This window comes from Gekko japonicus, unplaced genomic scaffold (genome assembly GCF_001447785.1).
Source record: "Gekko japonicus isolate JY-2015 unplaced genomic scaffold, Gekko_japonicus_V1.1 scaffold241, whole genome shotgun sequence".
NCBI lineage: Eukaryota > Metazoa > Chordata > Lepidosauria > Squamata > Gekkonidae > Gekko > Gekko japonicus.
Window position 1 is genome coordinate 1,038,466 of NW_015160216.1, and position 11,479 is coordinate 1,049,944.

The 11,479-nt window shown below is 41.4% G+C and overlaps 1 protein-coding gene across 1 annotated transcript in view; it reads right to left on the minus strand.

Annotated features, from left to right (window-relative positions):
* DCBLD2 (discoidin, CUB and LCCL domain containing 2) overlaps window positions 1–11,479 on the minus strand; it is a 45,466-nt gene that overhangs the window by 9,351 nt on the left and 24,636 nt on the right. The window contains exons 7-13 of the mRNA XM_015410624.1: window positions 9,194–9,234; window positions 8,526–8,741; window positions 3,971–4,095; window positions 2,477–2,624; window positions 2,205–2,321; window positions 622–750; window positions 23–116 (exon numbers count right to left, since the gene is read on the minus strand). Coding sequence (XP_015266110.1) covers window positions 23–116; window positions 622–750; window positions 2,205–2,321; window positions 2,477–2,624; window positions 3,971–4,095; window positions 8,526–8,741; window positions 9,194–9,234 — 870 coding nt within the window. The remainder of the gene's footprint in view (window positions 1–22; window positions 117–621; window positions 751–2,204; window positions 2,322–2,476; window positions 2,625–3,970; window positions 4,096–8,525; window positions 8,742–9,193; window positions 9,235–11,479) is intronic.

Below are 11,479 nucleotides of genomic sequence, written 5' to 3' on the forward strand. Positions count from 1 at the left end.
CGTAAAGCGTTTATTCATTTACCTGTTTCTCCAGTGCCAGGCACACACTAAGATCAAGATGAGGGTGGTAAAGACCATGACCAAAACAGGCACCAGAACAGCCACCAATGCCACATCTGAAACTCATTAAATAAATGAGAGTTGGTAGGGTCCTCGAAAGCTTATTGATTAAGATCTCTAACTTTAAATTATATAAATTTTCAAGACAATTCAGTTGAGCAGCCATTTAATTCCTTCCAGTGCCATCCTAAGCAGAGCTACACCCTTCTCAGCCCAACGAAGCCAATGGGCTTGGAGTCGGGAGCTCTCGAACAGTTCACTAACTAGTCACAAATGACTGCCATTTCTGCAGCACTTCTCAGTACACAGAACACTTGGCATTCTGATCTAGCACCCAGGTAGGGATTGCTAGGTTTCAATTCAAAAACTGTTCCCTCTATAAATAACACAATTGTACATACCAATTATCCACCTCTATTGTATAAATTAAGTAACTAAATAAATAAGATGACTTCTCTGACACAGTTCCCCTTCCACATACAAGTGAATGAAATTAAGACAGATTTAAGATTTAACTAAAAGCATAATGCTGTTGTAGTACTATTCATTAAATATCAGTACCTTTGGTTACACTTGGAGTTACTGTTGTGTTCTTGATCTCTGGTGTGAAGGTTGTTTTATCAGTCTGCAAGGGAAAGTCATTATTCCTGCTCCTGGGCGGTAGGGGTATTCTAAGTCTTGGACCCCAAACTTTAAATAAAACCAAAATCTAGAGGTTATATATATTATTTGTGCAACAGAGTGTAACACACACACTTCATCAAAGCCTTTAGGTAAAGGTTTCCCTTGCTCGAAAGCCAGTCGAATCCGACTCTAGGGTTGCGGTGCTCATCTCCATTTCCAAGCCGAAGAGCCAGCGCTGTTTGAAGACGTTTCCGTGGTCATGTGGCCAGCATGACTGGACGCCGAGGCGCACGGAACGCTGTTACCTTCCCACCGAAGCGGTACCTATTTATCTACTTGCAATTTCTTGCTTTTGAACTGCTAGGTTGGCAGGAGCTGGAACCAGAGACGGGAGCTCACTCCGTCATGCGGCACCCGGGTCTCGAACTGCTGAACTACCGACTTTCCAGCCTGCAGTTCAGGGTCTTAACCACTTGAGCCACCGCCTTTACATTAACTCTATTTTAGCACAAAACAATTGCTAAGACTGATGTGCCAGCAAATGAATTGCTAGAACATAGTGATGGGTTATAAAAGATGCAAGGTGCCAGACGGTCAGGAGATTGGAATGCCCTCTGAAGAAGAGGTGATTTAAAAACTCTGAAGAATGTTTCAACTCTGGGAATGTCTATAGGGGCAAATAAATGCACAAATACCTTGGAGGGTAAATAATCAATTAGGGCAAATTAGCACAATGAATAAGGGACAGCTAGAGGATGTAGTACGATAACAATAATGGGAAACGGATCATAGAAAAAGTTTATAGAGGATATGAATTAATAGATTTTATTTGATTTATTAAATTTTTACTCCGCCCTCCCAGTTGAGGCTGGCTCAGGGCAGCCTACATAAAACACCTAGTAAAGAACAACAAAGGACAATGATTATAGCCATGAAATATATGCATGCTGAAATATTGTAACCAATCAGAATGAAGGCTGCTGTCAGTGCAAGGTACAAAAGAATGTGACTGCGACTGTGAATTTTGGAACACTCGGTTGGTTTTGGTCTGATCCCCTTTATCCAAATAAAGCTCTGTAAGCAGAGTCTCTGGGTGTGGTTTTTGTGCTTGCTGCATGCCATTCAATGACCCATTTAGTCATCAAACTAATGTACACACACTACTTTTCCTCAAAACAATCTACGGCTGCCAGCCTCCAGATGGAAACTAGAAATCTCCTGGAATTATAACTCATCCCCAGACTACACAGTTCAGTTCCCTGGAGAAAATGGGCTACTTTGGATGGTCGATTCTGTGGCATTATACCGCCCGAGGTCCCTCCTCTCCCTAAACTCTGCCGCCCCCCACTCCACTGCCAAACCTCCAGGAATTTCCCAACCTGGAGTTGACAACTCTAAATATCAGATGCTATATTAATATTTGCACTGCAGAAATCATTGATACAAATGCAGTGGACAGGAGTACCAACCAATGAGAATTAAACTATGTTGCTGCAATACTATTCCTTAGATATCAGTACCTTCCGTTTCACTTTGAGTTACTCTTGTATTCTTGATCTCGGGTGTGAGAGTTGTTTTATCAGTCTGCAAGGGAAAGTCATTGTTGCTCCTGGGCGGTGGGTGCATTGGAGCCCGAACTTAAAAAAAATAAAAATCTAGAGGTCATTAATAATTTATTTTTTTCAGTGGAGCAGAAGAAATTGGCATTTTACAAGGCACAAAGAACTCCGTCAGGTACTCCTCCTATGCAAGCATGTCTAACAAAAAGAGTGAAGACTGTCCTTTCACTTACCAATGCTAAACTGACATCCTAACAGTTCCACTTTCATTGCAATTTTTTGGTGCCATTTCACAGGATTTATCCTAACAAAACGAGCAATAATGGGTGGAATGAAGTTATTGCGAACTTCTTGATAATATCCAGTGTTGCCTTGAAATATCTACAAATTAAACAGATTGTTTAATTATATACAGTGCCAGTTCTCCGTTACAAAAATGTATATTTGCAACAAGGAAAACAAGTTATTATAGGCATTTTAAACCTCTTTGTCACATTAATCTATGCAACAAATGACATTCATGCACATATGTTAATATATATAATACATAATTTTAACTCAAGCACTCTTCATCAGACTCGTCTCATTAAAAATCCTAAACATCTGTTGAATGCTGCATTTTAAAAATTCCAAAGAGTTCTATGTACACTATTACTGCTTGGTACTTTAAAATATTCATCTAGATTTATTCTACCAAGTGGCTATTTTTACCTTGCAAGCCCAGAAGAGGGCAGTCAAAAACTAGGATAAATATCTGTTGGATCGTTTTTTTTCCTTTGCTACAGTTTAACCATGCCAGCTAGATATTTATCCATGTAACTTCAAGTAGGAAACAGCAATCAACTTAGTGTGCTCTTTTGCAAAAATTCCCGACATAAATGACTTGTTGGTAATGATGACTGATCTTCATAAGACAGGCTTGCACCATTGGCTGAAAATGAGGGCAACTCAGTTTTTCTGAAATTCTCTGTAAGTCTGAGCTCAACAGAAGAATTCAGATACTGGGCAAGTTTGAGTCTTCCTGTCCCAGCTCAGGAAGTGCATTCAAAGCAAGTGCTGTTAATAATATATCTGGAGCAAACTTGGTTGCAGGAGGTTGTTGGAAGGACTGTTCAGCTACTAAGTGACAAGGCTTCAGTCTAACTTTTTGACAGGACGAACACCCTTTGCTTCTCACAATTTACCACCAAGGCAAAGGGGCTGCAGCAGACTTCATGGATTTTACTGACCTCTGGAAACCTTTGTGCTGTGTCTGATATGAGTTCCTTACTGCCAGTTTAGTTCCCTATGTGTGCAAGCCCTCTGGAACCCAGGAGGAGCAAAGCACAGATGCTTAAAATAGATAAAGATAAAATTAATAAAAATCCCAGAGGTCATCTAATCCCAGAGGCCACCAGGTTTTCAAGAGAAAGATGATTATGATGCAGCCTTTATCGAACTCTTCAAAATTCTGGAACTACCACTAGACTGCACTGAGCAGCTTTCTCCGCATCTCCATTTTGCCCTGTGTGAGATTTAGCCTTTTGATGCAGGACTGTCTGCGAAGTGAGGCTCAAGGACGTATCTAGTTACCCATATAGTATAATGTATACTTTATATTTGTTCATGTGCTGTCCCCATTCATCTAAGAATCCAACCTGCAGGAACATAATATAAAAAGGAGATATTTCCTCATCGATACTGAAATTTCAACTTAACTTAGCCAAGAAAATATAGAGCAACGTTACCTTATCCCGCTCTACGCCAGGCTCTCGGTACACTGTCCACTTCTGTGCATCACTGCTGTACAGAATCCTGTAGGCAGAGACATAATAATAGTACTCTGCTAAAGTGGAGCCAGTAGTAATGATACCTGTGAATAAGAAGGTTCCCATTTACAAAATGTGGCAAGAACAATGTTGTTGTTCTTTTGAGTTCATCAGTGCTTAAAGCATAATACACACTTAAGCAGCAAATAACCTGGATAGAATTCCTCTGGACCAAAAAAGTGACCCTGAATTTCTCTTTTGAAAAATAGAACATTGAAGGCAACAGCACTGATATTCTTTACTTAAGACAAAGGTTTTGTGTTTTTTCCTCCCTTTCATAAGCCTGTGGTTGGTCTGCAGTAGAACAGTTAGATCTGAGTCCAGTCGCACATTAGAGACCAACAAGATTTTCCCGAAGGTCTATACAGTATTTTGTGTGCACTCATGTACTATGTTTTACATGTACACTTAAAATTCTGAAATGTGAACGAAATAAAATAGAAATGTGAAAAACTGTGTATCTTACAGGTACACGCCTCAAAGAGTCTGCTGCAGATGAATGTTTGAGTGAATACTTGGTGGCTGCTCAGATCTGCTGATTTGGACCCAGTCCTACTGTGAGTGTAGGCACACAGCAGCCATACAAAATGGGATTAAGCACTAATCTGCTAACACTGCCTCAATACATCATCTCGCCCTCTTTGTTCCAGCAGTCGGCATTGCTCCTTGCAGATGTTCAGAACTGTTGCTCTGGTACTAGGCAAAGAGTGGTGATTATGCAGTGCTATATAGGACAGTTTGTGGTTTCAGGGAAGGAACAAGGGCTGGGTCTCTGTGGTAAAATATGCAACTATCTCATATAATAATCTGGGCATGGCTGCACCCAAGTCCTGTTGTCATTACTAAGAATAAATTCTCTACCACAAACAACCTTAAAAGTAACATGTGCCATACATGTCAAATGAAACACAATGATTCTATATGAGAAGACTGTGTTTTGTAAGGAGGAGGAGCAGTTGGGTCTGCTTTACGAGCGGGGGCCTGCAGAAAAAGAGATGGCCCCTCACTCCAGTGACTCTTCACATCGATTGCTGCTTCTGGACCCAGCCTCTCTCCAGTGGGCTCATGATGGCCTCCAAAGAGACCATCTCGAGCCACCCAATTTTCCAATACAGTTGCAGACGAACAACAGCATCTTGGACTCCTTTTTCTAAAAAACCCTGTAATTCTTTTATTTTAATATTTTTATAATAGTGTAAACTCTGAACAAATCATGAAATTATGCAACTTTTAGGCAAGTTTTCCACTGGAGAATTTTGAACACTGATTAATGCTTTAAAAAGCCAAATTTAAGTGTATAAATAAGTCAAAGGTAGTGTTAGTAGAACAATGTGTTCTCAGGCAAAAATAATTCAACTGAAAGTAATGATGTAGTGTGCATTTTATTCAAAACAGGGTTATGCAGACTTTGGGAGTTCCATTATATACCTGCTGCCTGTGCAGAAAGCTACAGTGGCCTTTACCACTGGCAAAAAGTTGTTCAGTCGCACAGTCAAGTCCAACTCTTCGCGACCCCATGGACCACATCACACCAGGCCCTCTTATCTTTGGTTGTCCTCCGGAGTTTGCTCGACTTCATGTTCATTGCATTGATAACACTGTCTAACCATCTCATCCTTTGTTGTCACCTTCTTCTTTGACCTTCAATCTTTCCCAGCATCAGGGTCTTCTCCAGCAAATGCTCCCTTCTCATTTGGTGGCCAAAGTATTTAAGCTTCAGCTTCAGTATCTGTCCTTCCAGGGAACACTCAGAGTTGATTTCTTTTAGAATTGACTTTGATCTCCTGATTTGATGACACTGTCTAACCATCTCATCCTTTGCCGTCCCCGTCTTCTTTGACCTTCAATCTTTCCCAGCATCAGGGTCTTCTCCAGTGAGTGCTCCCTTCTCATTTGGTGGCCAAAGTATTTGAGCTTCAGTTTCATTATCTGGCCTTCCAGGGAACAGTCAGGGTTGATTTCTTTGAGGATTGACTGATTTGTTCTTCTTGCAGTCCAAGGGACTCTCAAGAGTCTTCTCCAGCACCATAGTTCAAAAGAATCTATTCTTCGGCGCTCGGCCTTCCTTATAGTCCAACTCTCACAGCCATACATGACTACTGGGAATACCATTGCTTTGACCATGCGGACTTTTGTTGGCAGGGTGATGTCTCTACTTTTTATCATGCTGTTTAGGTTCGCCATCGCTTTCCTCCCAAGGAGCAGGCGTCTTTTAATTTCATGGCTGCAGTCACAGTCTGCGGTGATCTGGGATCCCAGGAACGTGAAGTCTGTCACTACTTCCACAGCTTCCCCTTCTATTTGCCAAGGAGTGATGGGGCCGGATGCCATGATCTTAGTTTTTTTGATGTTGAGCTTCAAGCCCACTTTTGCGCTCTCCTCTTTTACTCTGAGCAAGAGGCTCTTTAGATCCTTTTCACTTTCAGCCATTAGAGTGGTATCATCTGCATATCTGAGGTTGTTGATCTTTTCCCCAGCAATCTTAATTCCCGCTTGTGATTCATCCAGGCCAGCATTTCGCATGATGTACTCTGCATATATATTAAATAAGCAAGGTGACAGTATACATCCTTGTCGTACTCCTTTTCCTATGCTGAACCAATCAGTTGTTCCGTATCCGGTTCTAACTGTCGCTTCTTGGCCCTTATACAGGTTTCTCAAGAGACATGTGAGGTGGTCTGGTACTCCCATCTCTTTAAGGACCTGCCATAGTTTGTTGTGATCCACACAGTCAAAGGCTTTAGCATAGTCAATGAAGCAGAAGTAGATGTTTTTCTGGTACTCTCTTGCTTTCTCCATAATCCAGCGAATGTTGGCAATATGATCTCTCGTTCCTCTACCTCTTCGAAACCCAGCTTGTACTTCTGGCAGTTCTCTATCCATGTACTGTTGAAGCCTAGCTTGTAGGATCTTGAGCATGACCTTGCTAGCGTGTGATATGAGTGCAATTGTGCGATAGTTTGAACATTCCTTGGCATTGCCCTTCTTTGGGATTGGAATGTATACTGATCTTTTCCAATCCTGTGGCCACTGTTGCGTTTTCCAAATTTGCTGGCAAATTGCGTGCAGCACTTTAACAGCATCATCTTCTAAGACTTTGAATAGTTCAGCTGGAATACCATCACCTCCACTAGCTTTGTTGTTAGTAATGCTTTCTAAGGCCCATTTAACTTCACATTCCAGGATGTCTGGCTCAAGGTCAGTGATTATACCGTCGTGTTTGTCAAGGACATTGAGGTCTTTCTTGTATAGTTCTTCTGTGTATTCTTGCCATCTTTTCCTAATCTCTTCTGCTTCTGTTAGGTCCCTACCGTTTTTGTCCTTTATCATGGCCAGCTTTGCATGGAACGCTCCCTTGATTTCTCCAATTTTCTTGAAGAGATCTCTAGTCCTTCCCATTCTATTGTTTTCCTCTATTACTTTGCATTGTTCATTCAGGAAGGCCTCCTTATCTCTCCTTGCTGTTCTCTGGAAATCTGCATTCAGTTGGGTAACTCTTTCCTTTTCACCTTTGCGTTTCGCTTTCCTTCTTTCCTCTGCTATTTCCTCATCAGACAGCCACTTTGCTTTCTTGCATTTCTTTTTCTTTGGGATGGTGGTGATTGCTGCCTCCTGTACAATGTCACAAACCTCCATCCGCAGTTCTTCAGGCACTCTATCAAATCTAGTACCTTAAACCTATTCTTCAACTCCACTGTATATTCTTAAGGGATGTGATCTCGGTTAAACCTGAATGGCCTAGTGGTTTTCCCAACTTTCTTCAGTTTAAGCCTGAATTTTGCAATGAGTAGATCATGATCTGGTAATGAAGAAGATGAGTAGGTTTTTATACCCTGCTTTCCTCTATCTCAAGAAGCTTCAAAGCAGCTTATACTTGCCTTTCCCTTCCTCTCCCCACAACAGGTACCTTGTGAGGTAAGTGGGGCTGAGAGAGTTCTGAGAGAACTGTGATAGGCCTGAAGTCACCCAGCAGGATTCATGTGGAGGAGTGGGGAATTAAACCCGGTTCTCCAGATTAGAGTCCACCACTCTTAACGACTTCACTATGCTGGCTAATGGTGACTAGGAAATACAGTAAGCACCCCTACTCAGAAGTAATGCCTTCCAAGTAATAGAAGACATTTGAGAAATAGCTTACATAATCCATACATGGAGTTGTACATAAATACTGTTCAAAGTGTATAATCTACTTTCATACTATCACTGTACCTATTGCGCTTGAAATTCATTTGGATTTGTTTTCTGTTCTCATTAAATTGCTGTCAGTCCCCCATCCAGGATACCTTTAGTCACCTGGATAACATGGGGTTTGCTCTCTTGGCTCACTCAGTGATGTGTGTTCTCCCAGCAGCCAACCCCATTGGGAGGTAGGTCACTGAAGTTAGCAAGCCCCTCACAGTTCTGCTAAAACTAAGGTTTCAGTACATACTTACATATAAGTTTTCCTTTTATGTAGAAGCTCAGGTATGCTTACCTGTTATTCGCTGCTCTTTGTTTAGGTCTATTTGCAACCACTGATATTCATCATTGTTAAGAGCTGCCCAAGAATGTCCAGGCCTTTTCAGTCTGGCTCTTTCTGGTCTCCATGTGTTTGGCTGACCAGTTTGCTCAGGCCATTCGAGAAATGATGATGCATTAATCTGTGAATCAGCAATTACGCCAGACTCCATTCCCAGTGTCCCATAGCAACCTGAATACAAAAAACAACCAAGAGTCAATGAAACCATCTTACTTTACACTCTCCCTTGCTAAATACTGTAACTCATTTGGATCAAAATGAAGTTTAAACCGTAAAAACTGTCAACAGAGAGACAGGCAGAAAGCACAGTTTTAAGAACAGATACTGTAAGGAAATGTTGGATTTTGGCATTGTTGAAGAAAACATGTGCCATAACATTCTGGATATTGGAACAGAATGAAAAATATCCAAAATGACCCCAAAGGAGGGTGGAAATAACCGTCAGCTACAAGGAATGAAGACAGAGAAGATTCAAGGAGAAACTAGTGGAGGACTTCCTTTTTAACATAAGTTTGAGATGGCAATGAGGCATCTAGGAAAAAGTGATCAAAGAACTGTACAGACTTTAGTTAGAATTCTAGATCCCATTAGAAATAGAGGCAATACAGAGAATGAATGCTTACCACTAGTTTTGAAAGTGAAGAGACCTGAAGACAGTGGCCCCCTGTATAAAACATAGAAACTGCATCTTTGGCATCAATAACTTTTAAAGGTCTTCCTTAATTCATTTTTTCTTTTTTAGATCTATAAGAAAACTACTCAACATGCAGGTTTAAGGAAAGGCTATTCAGTGGTAGAGTACATGCTTTCTATGCCGTATGTCCCAGATTCAGTCTCTGGCATCTCTGCTTAATAAACAACCACCCTGGAATAGCAAGGCTGAAAAGAGCTTTGCCCCAAGGAGTCATTGCCAGTCCAAGCAGATGTCAGTTGGACCAGTGGTCCGAATTATACTATGAACCACAGCTTAATAAATGTAGTAATATCAGTTAAATCTGTTGTGTTCAGTAACTGACAAGTATCTTTAAACAACTTATGGTTGTTTTCACCCATCTCCATTCTTGGTGCATCTACCTTAAAAAATCTACCCACAATCAAATTATTTCAGACATCTGGCTTCTGAAGTAAAAGCTTTTCAAAAGTTTCAAGTAATATCATAAGTAATTAAAGTCTTTTAAGAAGAAGCATAAACAGTTTTAATTTTGTAACGTTAGATCTCTCTTGAAACATGCCAATTGATTTTTCACTTATGCTGCTCATTACCATAATTAAGAAATGCACTAATAATTCCCATAAGCAATGTTCCCTCTAAGCTGTGGAGTCTTATGAGCAAAAATTCTACTTTGTGAGCTACCGGCATTAAAGTTGTGAGCGAGAGATTTGGCTACTGCATCAATCAGTTTGCTCTGGAGCCATCCTTCCTGAGCTGAGACAAAAATGTGTGAGCCGGAGGCTAAAAAAATATGAGCTAGCTCACACTAACTCAGCTTAGAGGGAACACTGCATATGGGTGCTGTGAACAAAGGGATGTGACATCCCCGTGGAATGTTTATTCTAACCTGGGAAGTGGAGGAAAATTTTATATCATTTATCACCACCACCACCCCTTTTCAAAAAATCAGATAGTTTCATTGCAGCATTCAATCACTTCCCAAGAAAAACACTGATCTGAAAGGGTTGACAGGGTTGTAGTGTCATCTGTAGCTTCATATCACTCTTAGTCATTTAAAAAAAAACCCTTTTGCTTCTTTTCCAACTTCATTAAGACAGCTGAGTTAACAAGGGCCTTCAATACAAACAAGAAAACAACATATGAGGGGGGATGCAGTCTGTGGCATGGTCAAAGACTCAGCTGGGAATGATGCTGTTCTCAAATGTACTTTGTCCCTAAACAGCTATTCCAAGAGTCCCCAATATTTTGAGCCTGCAGGCACCTTTGGGATTCTGACACAGCATGCCCCCCCCCCCTGCTGCAGCAGCTGGAGCCAGCCACAAATGGCAGCAGCAGCTTAGCTTCAGTCACACAGTGAAGATCCTTGTGCTCTGATGGTGGTTGCTGCTGAAGCAGTGTTTTTTAAATCTGCACAACCCTTCGTATCTCCAGTGGCCAATCAGAAGCCTTGCTGGACAAAAGCCCTGCCCACCTTATAAGAACCTTTGGTGAGTGCCAGAACAGGTGTGGGTGGGCGCCATGGCACCCACAGGCAGCACACTGAAGATCTCTGAGACACTTATTTGAGTTATCTCCACCTTTATTCCTGGGTCCAGTCTGTACCAGCACTGGACAGCACAGCCGACATATAATAGGGTAGTTCAGTGCTGCACAAATGACATGCTCTCACACAACCCACCAAGGAAGAATACTGACGATCCCCTCCAGGACACTCATGGGGAAAGACCTGTAAGCTTAAGTGACAGAACACAAGCTTTGTATGCAATTAACATTTCCAGCTAAAAGGAAATCTTCAAGAATTTTTATATGTGGAACCATTCACTGTGACTTACATAGCATCACGGCAGTCATTTTGTGCTTGCACTGTTGTCTGTGGCATCCATTTTGTGATGATGCCTACTACCCTTTCTAAAAAATCCAAAAAGTGCCTGCAGGTTCAAGAAGGCTGATGTGGACATTTACTGTTTTAAAAACTCCAATGCAACCTTACAGCCTAACTAACCTCTTACTGAATAGCCATGCTATCTTGTCTTATATGCCTTCATCCCCTCCAGTATGAAAAAAGGACTAAGCAGCACCTTAAAGTCTAACAAGATTTACACCAACATCAGATTTTGTAACTCTGAGTTAACTTCATTTGTTCCATTAGAGCAGGCTGTCAAACATATGGCCCGTGGGTCAGAACCCACCGGCCCAGGGCTTTAATCCACCCCACGATCAAGTGGGGAGAGGGAGA